The 17,666-nt window shown below is 45.1% G+C and overlaps 1 protein-coding gene across 2 annotated transcripts in view; it reads right to left on the bottom strand.

The window, feature by feature from the left end:
• Positions 1 to 17,666, bottom strand: part of CDK14 (cyclin dependent kinase 14) — a 481,017-nt gene that overhangs the window by 442,669 nt on the left and 20,682 nt on the right. For both annotated transcript variants that reach the window (XM_044293158.1, XM_044293157.1), the window contains exon 2: positions 6,332 to 6,363. In XM_044293158.1, coding sequence (XP_044149093.1) covers positions 6,332 to 6,363 — 32 coding nt within the window. The remainder of the gene's footprint in view (positions 1 to 6,331; positions 6,364 to 17,666) is intronic.

A 17,666-nucleotide genomic window follows, 5' to 3' on the forward strand; every position in this document is an offset into this window, starting at 1 on the left:
GTTAAATGTAGCATCCTTTTCGACAGACCTGTAATGATATTTCCTGCTGATAACTCCCAACATAAATCGCTACCACTTGTGTAACCTCCAGGATAGCCATGATTAAAGGGGTTCTCTGAGAATTAAGAAAATTAAAATACTTAAATATGACTTCATTATAAATATATTCCCAAATACCTTTCATTAGGTATAATGACTCATTTTGCCTGGGGAGCAATCATCAGGGGAAACAAAATGGCCGCCGTCCTATTAGTACACACAAAACCTGTCCTAAATCACACAGGAGGACAAGTTACTTCACAACACTGAGCTAAAGAGCTGCCTCATCCTCCGCTCTGCTTGTCAGGAATCATGATCCTGAATACAGATGATAAGAACTTTAGCGGAATCTCTGTAGAAATGTAGTTCATGAGCAGATGTGGCTAATGTATAGCTAATGTATGCAGTCTCCATTACTGCAGCCCCACATTACCACAGTCTTTACTTCCCGTCCTCTCTGTATTTCACGTCTCCTCATGGACTCTACTCCCACACAGATTCAGCTGAAGCTCTAATCCGCCGTATATAGGATCATAATCCCTGACAAGTAGAGCAGAGAGGAGGATGAGGCGGCTCATTAGCTCAGTGTCCTTAGGTAACTTGTCCTCCTGTGTGATTAGGACAGGTTCTGTGTGCACTAATAGGACGGCAGCCATTTTGTTTCTCCAAATCATTGCTCCCTAGACAAAATGAGCCGTTATAACTAATGAAATGTATTTGAGAAGATATTTATAATAAAGTAAGATTTACGGATTTTCATTTTCTTAATTCCTGGAGAACCCCTTTAAGGAGGTCTGTACCAAGGCTGGAGGCCATGTCCTGCCTGACAACATAATTAGGCGTTGGTGCTCAGGAATGCTGATACTTCCTCGGGGGACTTGCCCTTCATTAGCTTCCTTATCTGCTGATACATTCCTTATTTGTTTTTCGTCAAATAGGTGAAGAATGCTGGAGGCCCGTTGTTACCTACTGAAAGGTTAGACGTCCAAATACTTCCTCACCTCTACTGTCTCCTTTGGTGACATGGAGAAAGAATGTTGGGCGGTTCCCGACTGACTGGAATCAAACGGCCGCAGACTGAATTTACAGAGGGCAATGAGCCAGAGCATGAAGGACAATGTCCTGGAAGGCACTTCAAAGGTTAGATTACCTGCAGTAACCAGTGACTAACCATTTGCCTGAACCTACTGTTCGTTCATGTGCCTAAGGGCTGAATTGCACTGACCGATTTTCCGGCCGATAACGAGCGTTCGTTAGTGATCATCTTGAAGTGTAAGGCCCCTGCACACGAACGTGTGCGCCCCGTGGCCGTATTGTGGATCGATTCACTTCAATGGGTCCGCAAATCCAGAGATGCGGAATGGTGCGGAACAGAAGCACGGAACGGAAACTACAAAGTGCTTCTGTGGGGTTTCGTCACGTACTTCCGTTCCGCAAAAAGATAGAACATGTCCTATCTTTTTGAGGAACGGGCGGATTGATTAAAGTGAATGGGTCCGCAATCCGCTGCGGCTGCCCCACGGTCGGTGTTTGTGCATTGCGGCCCTCAATTTGCAGGAGGCGTGCCTGGGCTTCTTTACTGCAAGAGTGATGCCCCAATACCGATTATCCTGGTGACAGATTTCCTTTAAAAAAAAAAAATCTCTTTGCACAGAGCTCCCTCTAGTGTTGGCTGCAAGAAAATGGTGTAGATACATGCCAGGAAGCAGAAGTTCTCATAGCAGCGGCACGGCCTGCCTCCATGGTAAGTACACCACTGGATCCAATTCATCAGTACAGCAGAAATCAATTGATTTGCGTGAATATTACATTGCTGATTTTTCGCAATCAAGAAAATAATCTCAAATTTGCGAATATATGACGAATATTCGCCCAAATATTCGTGAAATATTGCGATCTCGAATATAGCCCCTGCCGCTCATCACTACTGATTGTGCCACAAATGAGGGAACTGCTTGTTTGTCAGATGACTGCATCATTGTTATTGGCTAGTAATATATAAAGTGAATGGAGGATGAATGATCGTAACGGTCATTCTTCCCCCATTGAAAGGCCCTACAAACGAGCACTGACTGACTAGTAAATTATCAATCGGCGCTCATTATTGGCCCCACACGGGCTGTGAAAGAGGATTCCTTGGAGACTAAGGCTCTTTTACACGGGCGTTGCGGGAAAACGCGAGATTTTTCCACGCGAGTGCAAAACATTGTAATGCGTTTTGCAAATCGCACATGTTTGGTACCCAAACCCGAACTTCTTCACAGAAGTTCGGGCTTGGGATCGGTGTTCTGTAGATTGTATTATTTTCCCTTATAACATGGCTATAAGGGAAAATAATTGCATTCAAAATACAGAATGCATAGTAAAATAGCGCTGGAGGGGTTAAAAAAATAAATAAATAATTAAACTCACCTTAATCCACTTGATCGCGCAGCCGGCATCGCTTCTGTCTTCTTTCTTGGCCGATTGCAGTAACAGGACCTGTGGTGACGTCACTCCGGTCATCACATGATCTTTTACCATGGTGATGGATCATGTGATGACCGGAGTGACGTCACCACAGGTCCTGTTACTGCAATCAGCAAAGAAAGAAGACAGAAGCGATGCCGGCTGCGCGATCAATTAAGGTGAGTTTAATTATTTATTTATTTTTTTAACCCCTTCAGTGCTATTGTACTATGCATTCTGTATTCAGAATGCTATTATTTTCCCTTTATAACCATGTTATAAGTGAAAATTATAATGATCGGGTCTCCATCCCGATAGTCTCCTAGCAACCGTGCGTGAAAAATCGCACCGCATCCGCACTTGCTTGCGGATGCTTGCGATTTTCACGCAACCCTATTCATTTCTATGGGGCCTGTGTTACGTGAAAAACGCACAAAATAGAGCATGCTGCGATTTTCACGCAACGCACAAGTGATGAGTGAAATCACAGCTCATGTGAACAGCCCCATAGAAATGAATGGGTCGGGATTCAGTGCGGGTGCAATGCGTTCAACTCACGCATCGCATCCGCGCGGAATACTCGCCCATGTAAAAGGGGCCTAAATGACACAACCTATTGGAAGACTTTTCATCATTTATTTCTCATTTTTATTGATACGCTCCCTTGGACCACCCTGACTGTTAAAGGGGTTTTCCAGGATTTACATATTGATAACCTATCCTCAGGATAGGTCCCCATATGACATTGATGGGGGTCCGGCTCCCAGGACCACTGCTGATCAGCTGTTTGAGAAAGCCAAAGCTCTCCCGTGAGCAGAGTGGCCTCCTCTCAGCTTACCAATTACAGCGCCATCCATTGTATTGTGGCTGTTTTTGGTATTGCAACTCAGGCCCATTTAATTGAAGGGGCTGAGCTGCACCTAGGCCATGTGAACGATGAATGTGATGTCACACGGCCTAGAAAGAGGCCTAAGTGCTTAAAGAGCACTGCGGCCTCTTTATACAGCTGATCGGTGAGGGTTCTGAGAGCCAGAACCCCACTGACCTCATATTCATGACCTATCCTGAGGATAGGCCTCCAAATGTAAATCCTGGAGAACCCCTTTAACTTTGGACAATCATTATTTCAGACAGTGGCTCATTAAGAAATGAATATCAAAGACCCCCAGATATACCCGTTCTCAGAATTGGTGTGGTGATCATACCTAGTTGATATACCATATGAAAGGGTTTATGGGAAATTCCCTATAATAAATATATATTTGACCACTTTTAAAATTTTTATTTATTTTAGAAGGATGCCGCAAAGACAGCATGAATAAAGATTATCCACGGCACTCCAATATTTCTTTTTCTTTTGCAAATTTATTATAGGTACAAAAAAATATTTTTCAAAATGTCAATATATGACTATTAGCGCCAAAATCATAGTATAAACATTATTCATAAGCCATAGTATGGGCCTGCGATGACCTCCAGTGATCAGCTGTGATCTGGGGGGTGAACAGGGCTGAAAGTGTTTACTTTCCCTACAGCACCACCCCAGGAGAATTGAAGCATTACATGGTGATTATTCAAATCTATGGGCTGGATAGGCTGGGTCCTCCAAAGCCAGAAAAGTATTACGAAGCGTCCTTCGTTCTGTCTTACAGAGCTGATCCTGGGTTTTATAGGAAGGACCAGACATTTATTAAAGAGGTTAGAAAAACATGGCAGCTTTCTTCCATTATAGCACCACAGGTTTCGATGGAGCTGAGATTCAATACCAGACAAAACCCATGAAGAATTGAGAAGCTGTTCCTGGCAGAAAGCAGGCATGTTTTTCAATTTTGAGCCCTGTCAACCTTATATATTGCCCTGTCTTCTGTTTGGGTCTTCAGACCTCATTGCATCCTCCTGTTTGGTGGCCAACCTCTTCTTGCCTTCCAAGAAACAAGGTGTCTTCCGTCTGGTCATTTGAGCCTCAAGTAGACAGCAGGGTATAAGGCCCTATGTTGACATCCAGTGGTCGGTGTCTCTGTGGGGTTGAGGGCGTGCGGAGAGGTTAACCACTTCCTGAATTAGTAAATCCTTGTTGAAGAAGTTCCGCTCCTGCAAACAATTTAGGTTCGCTCCCGCATCCCTTGCCCTGACAGCCTAAGAAATGGTTCGCTTTCAAGCGGTATCATCACGTCCCACAAATAGGCTGTAATGGTGGGGAATGCGCGTCCATGGGAATGTGTTTTCAGCCGTCCCCTGCCTGCTGCTTGTGGATTACTGACAGGATATGAGAGGATGAGGTTACAATGTCAGCGCTGTAGGCCCAGCCGGGTGATGTAACGCATCTGTTGCAGGGCGAGCAAACTAATCTGTGACACTTCACGGGACTAAGCTTACGTTGGCTTCTTATTCGGGGCTGAAGGTGGTTTCTAACTCATCAAAATCTTCTTAACATTATTTGTATTTTTTGTGTTTTGTTAATAAATTTAGAGGAGAACTAATAATAATAAGTAATACAATTATTAAAGTTGCACTGAGAGGTTGTAAGGTAAAATCAGTTAAAATCAGCATAAAAATAGAAATGACTGGCACTCAAGTGAGCATCACAGGTGGGCACAAAAGAGTGTGATATAAAGGGTTAAATACATTCGGGCCACTGATCCCACACTGCCAAAATACAGAGGGCGATACTACCTATCTTCAGTTCAGCTCAGCCCTGGCTAAACAGGTACCTGGCACAATTACTGACATCAAAGTGGACACACAGACACTTTTTACTCATTTGAATAAGTAACTGGTATTTTTAAAGGGTTAAAGGCTATGTACACCTTCGGGGGCAATTGTTTTTTATTATTGCATTGTACTCATTTAGAACAAAAAATATTTTAATTGGTCTTTATTAAAAAAAATATATGGAGCCCCTCTTTCTGTACAGAGCTGAGATGCTCTAGTAGCAGCCTTTGGATTTTCTGTCTTTTCCGTCAGTTGGCTAGCTGACGGGCTCCTTATCTCTGCTCTCTGACATTAGAAACACTTATTATAGCTCAGATCTTATCTTACTGATAAGAATGTGGCTTAAACAAGTGTTTATGAGCTCTTAATAAATTAGAGATTAGGGTTATTAGATGACGGGCACAAAGTGAAAATTAAAGTACCAGTCACACAGCTAGAAAAACAGTTAACTCTGACAGAACAGCTCAATATTTGTAATAAAGGACAATGGAAAAAATTATTTTTAGCCAAAAATTAGTAAAACGCAATTGCAAGAATAAAATAAAAAATGGTCTCCGAAGCTGTACATAGCCTTTAAGTGAATTAAGGCTGGCAACATACAGGGGGCGATACCCTGCATCATATGCAAATGAGTTCAGCCTGGCCCAAACAGGTTATTGGCATAAGAACTGGCACCAAAGTGGGCAGACGCACACATTTTACTGATCTGAATAGGGAACTGGTGTTTTTAAGGGGTTAAATGAACAGACTGGCTCTGCCTGAATCCATCTTCCCTCAGTAAAGCACCTACTGTACAACAACTATCACTCCCACTAATTGGCAGAACGAAGGGGCAGCCACAGTAGCATTTTAACCCCTTCACTGAAAAACAGTCCGCACGCGCCAGCCCTATGTGTGGTCCTGCAGCTCGTCCTCTGCACAGTTACTTGTGTTTGGATGTTACTTTAGGTCCCACCACCATACTCCAATGACCAACGCTGTTGCAGTCCATCAATGTTCATGCATTTCCTAATATTACAAAGCAAATGCCAACTATTCCCCAGCTCCGGGGAAGAAGTGTAAATCACGGACCACCAGAGGGATCAATAAAAGAATAGTACATGAACTTTAACTTAAAGCAATATATCAGTACCTCATCAATGGTGTTCTCATCCTTCTTCAATGCTGCAAATTAAAAGAAAAGAACATATTAGAGACAAAACATGAAAAACATATATAGTTCTAGGTGCTGACAACATTTATCATCTATTCACCACTCTCACTTCAATGGAAGCAGAGCTGCAGTTCCCAGCTCTGGCCACTACACAATGGACGGAGCTGTAGAGTGCTGAGCTGATCGGAAGAGCTGTGGGGTACCGGACCCTCGCCAATCTGATACTGATGACCTCTCCTCAACACAGGCCATCAATAGCAAAATCCTTCACAACCCTTAATAGGCACTTACCACCAGTTTACCCCTTTCCCTATTAGGTTATAAGGGGAGGGGGTTTCTCTGCCAAATACCCCCTCTATAAAAGGTAGAAAAGAGAGCTGACGGAAAGTGCAACACCAGGACCAGAGGACTCGGCGCGACCATCAGCTACATGTATGGTTGATCATTGGGGGGGATGACTTTCTTAGGAGGGGTTGTCCCTTCTACCGACCCAGAATGTAAATCTTCCTATTTATGCAGTAACGTGCACCCTGTTGACCCCTCTATCTATGACCCCTCCATAGGGGTCCAAGACTTCAAGGGGCATGTCTATCAAAATCTTTAGCTCAATATCACTCAAATTTTAAAAGGGGTATTCCCATCACAGACAATGGGGGCATATCGCTAGGATAGGTATGAGCCCTGCCTCTGGGACTCGCACCTACACTGAGAACGGAGTCCTGAAAGTGGTGGAGGGCGCACTGCGCATGCGCAGCCGCCCTCCATTCATTTCTATGAGGCCACCGAAAATAGCCAAGCGCTGGCTCGGCTATTTCCGTCCAGAACAGCTGATCGGTGTGGGTGCGGGGTGTCGGGCCCCAGCTGATCAGATATTGATGGCCTATCCTGAGGTCCTCAATATAAAAATCTTGGAGAACCCCTTTAAGCAATCAGAAAATCCTGCCAAGTAAAGTTGTCTTCAGCTGCTCATACTCCCAACAGCACCCACTACAGGAGAAATGTAGTATTACGTGTTCACATTCAAATGAATGGCTGTCAGTGCTATACATCTACAGACCAGGTCGGCCATTTTGTAGGGATGGGGGGGGCAGGGGGGGGGTTCCATGCAGCTGACTGCGCCCTACGACATCTATATGCCCCAAAAAGAACATACGGGAACAGGAAAGGTTTGTCATAGTCCCCCTTAAAAGTTAACTATATATAGTTTTCTTCCAGCCTCCAATAATCCAGAATATCTAATAATCCGGCATCTATTAAATCCCAGTTATGGCGTTAAGGTAATATGCTACAAACTGACCAGGATATGATCGTATAAAATACCACGCTTCAGACCGGACGATTTAAAATGGTGATTATGGAGTTATCCGCATGTCACGTGACAAAATGCAGACGAATTGATGGATGCATTAGCGTCACAGAAAGCGGCCGAGATTGTCATGGCATTGAGGCCATAGGGTCACATGACCTGACTGCGGGAGATTTTTAGAAGTGTATTCCTACTGTGAACCAGCCCTGACCATTACAGATCTGTGGATGGCTTTTAAAGTGCACCGATCAATATCTGCATTAACTTTCAATTAGGGATGCTGGAGTTTACTGCTCGGCGCGCCCGATGAATAAATGATACATCGCACATCACTCCGGACCAGCCGAGCACTGTTTGATCGGTGACGGTAAAGAGCGGGTTTATTTATTCAGGAGAGCACAGCCCCTGTTTACAAGGTTTGTATTGGAGACTAGACATATTCTAATGGGAATCCTTATGTTATAGGGCGCGATTTTGAATTATGAAGTGTTAAAGAGTATTTTCCTTTAAGGCCATAAAGTGTCATCTTCCGTGAAGTTGGTCAAAATTCTGTTCAGCAGTTTCTTGCAAGTCTGGGAAAGGGGAATGACAACCTTAAGTCAGGTTCACATCGCCATTTTGTTTTCCGTTCTTCTGATCCGTCCGAAGAGCAGAAAAAAAAACAAAAAGGATCCTGTATTTTAGGTATCAATTATGCACATTTTGCATCCGTTTTAGCCATTTCCTTCTGAAATCCTGCATAGCTGATGTTTGGGGTCATACAGGTGCATTACTTATCACCATTGAAGGAGGCTCCACAGGCTCTTGGCACTGAAGCCTTGCACCTACTTTTGGTGGTCAAACCTTTGGAAACTCAACAGCAGCAGAAGCAGCGACGTTCCCTAGACTATGGATTGGGTAGTGTTTTGGGCACTGTATGGTATGGTTATTTGGGCACTATATCACTTTTGCGCTGTATGGTGCAAATAAGTTAGGAGGGACATCAACTGGACGTCATGTAATCTAAAGACGGCCCTGGATTTACCGGGTGAAAACCCAAGATATGTCATTATTTTATGATCCATGGGAATAAAGGTGGCACAGACTTACAGTAGAACTTCACTGCATAGCGGCACTTTGGCCATCTGCTGTACTGGGAGCTTCAAGTGAATGGGGCCGGCTACAGTTCCCTGCTGGGTAGCGAAGAGCTTCATTGTGCAGGGGAATACTTAGAAGGCAGTGTATCCCCTTCACTCTTAGGATTGGTGAATGGCCCAAAGGTCAGAATACCCCTTTAGGGCTCACGCACACGGCTGTTGCCCTGCCGTGGCCCGCATACGGTGGGTCCGCAATACACGGGGCACGACCATGTGCACCCTGCATCACGGATGCGGACCCATTCAAACCCGGAGATGCGGTGCGGAAGCACGGATCGGAACCCCTGCGGACTGTCGGATGCGGATCGCGGACCCCATTCAAGTGAATGGGTCGGCGATCCGCATGCGGCTGCCCCGCGGTCGGTGCCCGTGCACTGCGGACCACAATTTACGGTCCGCAGCACGGGCCCGGCCAGCACACGCCAGTCGTGAGCCCTTAAATTGTATTTTCAGCCCCACCGAGGGGATTTTCTGCAACAGAATTGTCATTACTTTTGTTAAGATGTCACCCACTGAGCCAGTACTGTAAAATGCTAGTGATCTGCCACATGAAAATCCACATATCCATCCTATTTGGACATATCCTTGCATGTTATTTTACTAACAGATATATATTATATACACACACACATACACGCTGTATATAAACCTATTTTTCTATATGCTGCTTAGTGTAAAGTCAACACTTCACAGAATGCACATCACCAACATTGGAATAGCAGTGAATTCAGCTCTGAAGCCTGCTGAACTGTGAACACAGCTCTGGAATATAATAGTATTATTAGAACACTCCGAATATCACAGTGTGTGACCAAAGTTAGATGACTACCAGTACCTGGCCCTCCTACATTGAAACTCAGGCCTTAAAGGGGTTGGCCCATCTCATACATTGGGGGCATAGTGCTAGGGTATGCCCCCAATGGCTGATAGGTGCGGGACCCAGAGGCGAGACTTGTACCTATCTCTAGAACGGAGCCTTAAAAGTTAAGGAGAGCGGCCTGCGCATGTGCAGCCGCCCTCCATTCATTTCAATGGGAGATTCACGAAAATAGCCGAGCAACATACTAAGGTTTTTTCAGAAGTCACATAAAAATGAATGAGAAATGAACGGAGCGGTGGCTGCGTATGCCACGTCGCACTTCGATGGGGCTGACAGAAATAGCAGATCCCATGCTTGGCTATTTTCGGCAGTCCCATACAAAATAATGGAGGGCAATCGCGCATTTGCTGTCTGCTCTACTTCACTTTGCAGATTCCGTTCTGGGACCCGCACCTATCAGACATTACTGGCACATCCTAGTGATATGCCCCGATGTACAAGAACCCCTTTAAAGGCAGTGTCCAGCCTTTCACACGTGATAGCCTGCCCTCAGCATAGGTCATCAATATCTGATCAGTGGGGGCCCGATACCCTGCTGATCTGCAGTAGCTCCATCTCAGAAAGTCGCCGCTGGAACCACACAGCCATCTCCATCCGCTGTGTAGAGGACAAACATGGTTACTGCAGTGATCAGAATGGCAGGAGCTGCGTAGTTCCTGCACAACCCTACGGAGGTGCGAAGTCTTGGACCCCGGCTGATCAGATGGTAATGACCTATATTGAAGAGTTGTACAAAGATAGAAAATTATCCCTTATCTATGATCATGGGGGTCCTGGTGGTCCAGAGAATTGAGGTCCCATGCCCCATATAAATGGAAATGGCAAGTTTAGTATTCAAGCTGCTGCTCCATTTATTTTTTATGGGACTGCCTGAAATAGTCAAGCACTGTAGGGTGGGTTCATATCATGTTTTCGCCATCTGTTTAACGTATTGTGGGGATTCGCTCTGGTAGTTAGGACTAGTGGATGCAGTATAGAGGCAAAATACACAATTCTTGAATCAAACAGCGGTATTTATTCACACATTGGTGCATCACAAAACGCAGATGGCTTGGTGTTTGTTCACACACAAGGAAAGTCCATAAACAATAAAAGTCACCTTTTCTCCCGGGTGTTAATTCACACCCTGTTAGCAGTTCAGCCTCATCAAGTCCATAGGTGGCCTGTTCGCCTTTAGAGGGGCCTGAGTCCTCCAGCCCGGCTCAAACCTCAAATCCCAGCACAGCCCTCAGTTCACAGCACACAGACTCCTGAGCTCCACTGTCAGAGGGAGATAAATCCACCACACCTGGCAATGCTGGCCATTTATTTTGCCTGGCAAAACCCAGCCTGGAACATGGGGAGTAGTCACCCACCCAGCACTTTGACTACTCCCAGTGAGAGCCGTCCCGGATCACCTATGACAGTCATGCTTAATCTCATGGTGTCAATTAGCAATAGCTGCTGCTGACACATAAAATACCGGCTCCTACTTCACCGAGGCCAAGAACCTTGGTGACACATACCTTCCATCCACGATGATTCCAGGTACCTTCTTACATCATACAAAAAAAGGATACGTTAAACAGATGCATCAGACTGATGCTATACAGTGGCATTCGTTCACCATAGAGTTCCACTGGGAAAAAAACAAATATGATAACATATACTTTAGTTTTTTTTACCAGACACTGCAAGATAGAAAACCGTGGTGTTGTTGAGATGTTTATGTCCATCTCACGGGTCAATATAGATATACCCGACAGTGTGCTGCGCTTTTGTATCCTTTTTTTCCCAACATATACGTTAAATGGATGCCACCCTCAGACAGCCATCGGCCAACAGTTATACCGACCGACCCCCATACACATGAACGCTCTGCCAAGAACCAAGGTTCGGGAATGTTTAAGTCAAATATACCTGTCTTCCCCTTGACATCTGCAGTAGGGGGAGAGACAGGACAGCCCCCATACATTACAGACTGTTGACCGGTTCCTCTAATATAGGTGGGCTCAGATCATATCGATCTAATATGTATTTCCAATCCCCATTACAAGGGGCCAGTCAGTTAAGTTAGTTAAGCTTGATACAAAACGTTCTTAAAGGGAGTCTGTCACCAGATTTTGACCTTATAGACCGCTGACATAGCGCTCTAGCATAGCAGTCTATGATTCTAATGGTACCTTTAATGTTTTCTTGTGATGTTTCCCTCAAGGCAAAAACAGACTTTTATTCATATGTAAATTAGGGCTCGCAAGTGCCCAGGGGCGGCATTCACCTCGTTGGTGCCCAGGCTGTTCTGCCTCTTTTCGTCATATCCCCGCCCCAGCCTCTTCCTGCCCCGCTCTTCCTTTGCGTCCTTCTCTGCAGCGAGATCCCACACCTGCGCTATCCATTGCTTGGCCGGGGCATGCGCACTGCGATGCCCATTGTGGGCACGGCATCGCAGTAGCTACTACGCATGCGCCGGCCAACGGCGAGAAACAGCGGCGAGGAGGCGGACCAGAGACACCCACAATGGGCATCGCAGTGCGCATGCCCCGGCCAAGCAATGGATAGCGCAGGTGCGGGATCTCGCTGCAGAGAAGGAGGACGCAAAGGAAGAGCGGGGCAGGCAGAGGAAGAGGCTGGGGATATGACGAAAAGAGGCAGAACAGCCTGGGCACCAACGAGGTGAACGCTGCCCCTGGGCACTTGCGAGCCCTAATTTACATATGAATAAAAGTCTGTTTTTGCCTTGGGGGAACTTCACAAGAAAACATCAAAGGTACCATTAGAATCATAGACTGCTATGCTAGAGCGCTATGTAAGCGGTCTATAAGCTCAAAATCTGGTGACAGACTCCCTTTAATGTAATTTGCACACTCCGTAAATTATAAGAACGTTTTTAGTCTACATAACAACTACATAACAATTGACGCCTTCACTCACAACCGCGTCATCGCATTGTTCATGGTCTCACTGAGACTGTTCCAAATAATGAACGTGTGGTCCCGCTGAGACCGTGAAAGATGTCACATTACATACTTACATATTCAGTGTCAAATGAGGCAGAAACCAAATGTTTCCCTTATATCCCACTGACCAACCATTGAGGCCTTGCAGGAATCTCCCCCCCCCCCCCCCCAAGACTTAAATTTTTAATTTATACTATGTGCCATGTCTGTGAATATCTGAGGTGAAGGTTTAAGCTTGCTGGTAGTGGTATACCAAGCGCCGACCTAAACTGTACATCAATGAAAGGCATAGCAAGAATGCCATATTCTAAATCTCATTTACCACATTATAAGGCCTGGCCTACAGCATTGCTAAAGACCTGCCACTAAATTGCTCTCCATGATAAAATTCCATATACCCATAGCCACCACTAGGGGGAGCTCACCGCATACAGATTTATAAAGCTCCAGATTGAAGCTGTAAAAAGAGGATTTGTGTGCGGGTCCATTCAGAATTTTGCTTGCTATGGGGCACCTATAGGTTCTGTATATGTCCCTCCACCAGCCAGCACACTGTGGGTGGACCCTGGTCATTACCAGCCCCCGGTGAACTGAAATACAGAATTTCGGTACAACCCCAAAAATGGCTGCAGAGACTAAATAACTAGAGCATGAGTAACGTCCTCACAGAGAGGCCAGGCCCCGGCCCTTCTAAACATAGTGTAGCTGTCACATCCCAGGCCCAGGAATATATTTATAGCAGCAGAGTTATATACACAAGAGCATCGCTCACATCAGGCCCACCACTTCAATTAACTCCTCCGGGACACTTCGCACTGAATGGGACACGTGGTAGGATTCAGCTAGATTTCATCTTCTGTATCACACTTTGGCCTGACTGAGGAGGCCATATTTTTCATCATGGGGCTGTCCATGTGGGCAGTGGCCTGCACCACACAGATCCAAGTAGTATACGGCTATTCACACCTCGGTTTTTCCGCATGGACCCTCAGAGACACCCACGGCATGCACTACTCTGGTCTGTGTCTCATGGACCTGTAGACTAATGGAGACAAATATCTTCAGGAGGTCATCGAATATGTGTCCTACACAGACATATGGCCCTCAGAGCAGATAAGAAAATGCGCTGCGGCCGTAACATGCACAATTTTTTTTATACGGCAGACTTAATAAGGCCTCATATACATTAAATACATATTAAATATTTATGACCAACTCCTGCCACCCCCGTCGATCAGTTGTTTGAGGAGGCCATGGCGCTTGGACGAGCACTGCGGCCTCACAGTAGAGCTTATTAACCACAGCACCGTACATTGTATAGTGGCTGAACTTGGTATTGCAGCTCAGCCGCGTTCACTTGAATGGGACTGAGATGCACGTAGACATGATGTCACACCCGTGGAGGTGGCTGCAGGGAGTCAAAGCCTCATCAATCAGATATTGATGACTTATCCTTATCCTTATATTTAAAGGGGTTGTCTCACTTGAAAATATAGCATTTATCATGTAGAGAAAGTAAATACAAGCCACTTACTAATGTATTGTGATTGTTCATGTTGCCTCATTTGCTGTCTGGATTCATTTTTCCATCACATTATACACTGCTCGTTTCCATGTTTACGACCACCCTGTAATCCATCAGTGGTGGTTGTGCTTGCACAATATAGGAAAAAGCACCAGCCCAAGTATGGTCCCGGCTACCATAGAGGCTGGTGCGTTTTCTTATAGTTTGCAAGCACGGCCACCGCTGCTGGATTACAGGGTGGTCATAACCATGGAAAGGAGAAGTTTATAATGTGATGGAAAAATGAATCCAGCCAGCAAAGGAAGCAATATGGACAATCACTATACATTAGTACGTGCCTTGTATTAAATTACTCTACATGATAAATGCCACTTGCTTAAGTGAGACAACCCTTTTAAGTCTTGGAAACCCCTTTAATGCTACTATAACAGTATCCACACTTTTAGAAATGCTTCCTTGCAGATTATTTTATTATTATGCCCCCTAGAAGCCATTATGGGCCACAAGTGTATTTTACTATAATGTGCAACCTTTTTATAGAGCTTACGATATACGGTATATGGTCAACTATGTCCATTACTATGCTGCCACCTAGTGTTCAAACTGTGTTATGATATGGTATTGTGTACATGCAGTAGGACCTTTTGGTCAGATGACCAGGTGAAGGTCCTTGAGATAGGTCACATGATCCTGTGAAGGTCCTTAAATCGGAAATAGAGAAGGTCCAGTGTAGAGTGTGCTGGGAAGGTGGAGGCCTTTAGATAACACCTGCCATGCACAGGTCTCCCCCCACTGCACGCACACTCACACAGGGCCATGACTACAAATACCTTGCAGAGGTCCCATCCAGGTGGGTCAAGTGGCATCTCGCCCCTCTATTTCCATGCTGGCATTCCTTACAAGATCATGGCAATTAAGGACCCCCCTTAACCCACTGCTCCCACAGCCTCCACTGCAGAATGCAACCACTACACTAGTACAAAATAATACCACCAGCAGGTGGCGACACATATACATAGCACAACTCTGTAACTCTGTAACATAACAAGAAAGATGGGGCAATGATCAGGAATGAATGCTCCTAAAATTATTAGCACCATCATTGCTCTGTGTAAATTGGCTTTGGTTGCCCTGAAGTGACCCTCGCACAGGTAATGTGTTTGAGGTCATTGCGAGGTGACACCTGGAGTAAAATCTGGGACAGAGGCATGACTTCATTACCCGCACTCATAAACTCAGCGCTATCGGATTTATGAGACTCAGTTTTGTGTGGCTCAAGGGTCCCTGGCCGATCTTCCAAAGTAACGTCTGTGACACATAAGTCCCCACAGTGGTAACAAAACCTCCAGGCCAAAACAACAAGCACAGAAACCCAGCACGACTGCACGTTCTAATTAAAGGCTAAAATTGAATATTTAAATAAAAATCATGGAATATGTGCCCCGACATCAACATTTATAAACACCAAGTACCCCAAATATATTAACGCCCTTAAAGAGAACCTGTCTCCTCCATGTCTGTTAGAGTAAATCAGCAGACACCTGATTTTGCTGAGGGATCAAGGTCACTGGAGGGGAAATGCAGTACAACTCCCAATATCTTAATCCCTTCTGGGGACCATTGTCTACCCCTAGCAATGATCCACCCACAAAACATTCCCAAAAACTCTCACATTTGGATAGATTTCCATAAGACCGTGTTACTCATGTCCAGAATCCAGCACAGGGCTGTTGATCTTTTTCACTCCAGCATGCTGATACAACACTGCTACATCAATCACCTACACCGGTCTACAGTACGCTGCTATACCTCTGCAATATCAATGTCCAGTGCGCTGTTACAACACTGCTACATCAATCACCTACACTGGTCTACAGTACGCTGCTATACCTCTGCAATATCAATGTCCAGTGCGCTGTTACAACACCGCTACATCACTATGGCAAAATAGTCTCAAGGATGCTGCTACAACTGCCAGATTACTCTGCAATTACAACTCTGTTTTAATCACTCTTCTATACCGGTCTCCAGTATGCTTCTACAACTCTGCTACTTCAATCTGCCATACACCTCTTCAGCACAGTGCTACAACACCAATCAGCTATACTGGTCTCCAGTATGCTGTTACAAATCTGATATACCAGTGTCCAGTCCACTGTTACACCCCTGCTATAATGGTCTCCAGTATGCTTCTGCAACTCTGCTACTTCAATCTGCAATACTGCTCTCCAGTACGCTGCTACAACACAGCTGCATCACTCTTCTATGCCTGCCTCCAGTACGCTGCTACAACTGTACATCAACTCCTCTACATCAGTCTTCTGGTCTACTCTGATGTAGTGGGTCTACAGCTTTCCTACACTGGCTCCCTAGCTCTGCTGCACCAGTGCTACCTTTGTTGCTCAAGATCTGCTATTCCGGACAAGCAGCCTAGCAGATCCACCTCATTAGGTGAGAACGTCCCAGACATGCCTTCTTTCAGGTCCATTTAACACTGAAAAAAAAAAAAGTTTATTATTATCTGGACCACAATGAGCAAAAGCTGTTGTGTCTCTTGGTCAAAAATGGGGAGCGCCCCTCTATAACTCCTCCTAACAGACTAATTAAACAGGATACCGAGATACTAATAAATATCAAATACGAAGAATGAAGTGAATTTCAGTGAGATAAACCATTTCACATGTTCAGTAGGCTCTCATGTCACAGGAGGACACCGCGCCAGCGCCTTGGATGCAGCAGCCTGCAGGGTCGAACATTTTGGCAGTCAGCATCTGGCACCTGATCCTCCTCACATTTTCCACATGTAAATGGAGAAAAGCGATGTTTGCATCACTCGGTTACATTTGGGAAAACTCCTTTCAGCCTTAAAGGACCTGGAGGGCCTCCTCCTCTTCTCCTTACAAGGCAATTTTAGGCATCAGATACTTAACATTTGCATTGCTGAGAATACTGTTCTGTTTCATTGATGACGCCGCTGGAATTTCCTCCCTCAATACAGTGAATTTTCCAGAGAGAGAAAAAAAAAAAAAATAAATGCCTTGGAACAGGGACAGCAGTAACTGGGCCTAGTTAGCATATGATGAAGAGCCAAGCTAAATAATAACAGAATAGTGTCCATGCAGAGAAGGGAACGAGTGAAGAACCTGGATAAAGGGTCAGGCAGCCATCAGAAGTGGCTCCGAGATCACTACCACCCATAGGACACTTTGGAATGTGGCAGCCACTTAACCTTCTCACCCCCATCTTCCCAATGCCGCTGGGGCTCTGCATTAGGTAAGGGAGACATCTGTTCTGCACACAGCTCCACTATAGCTGAGCTGCAAATAATAATCAGCCATTGCTCCCTCCATATAAACAATCACAGAGGCCCAAATTCACTAAATTCAAAGTACTAGGAGTAATAAGCATCTATGTATATGTAATGTATGGCTTCCTGATATTGTTTGTTTAAAAATTTTTTGGAGGGGGGATACTTTTTTCTATATATTTGTAACCAATTTTTGCATGCAACTTTGCAAAAAATATTTATTA

The sequence above is a fragment of the Bufo gargarizans genome, chromosome 5 (assembly GCF_014858855.1).
Source record: "Bufo gargarizans isolate SCDJY-AF-19 chromosome 5, ASM1485885v1, whole genome shotgun sequence".
Lineage (NCBI taxonomy): Eukaryota > Metazoa > Chordata > Amphibia > Anura > Bufonidae > Bufo > Bufo gargarizans.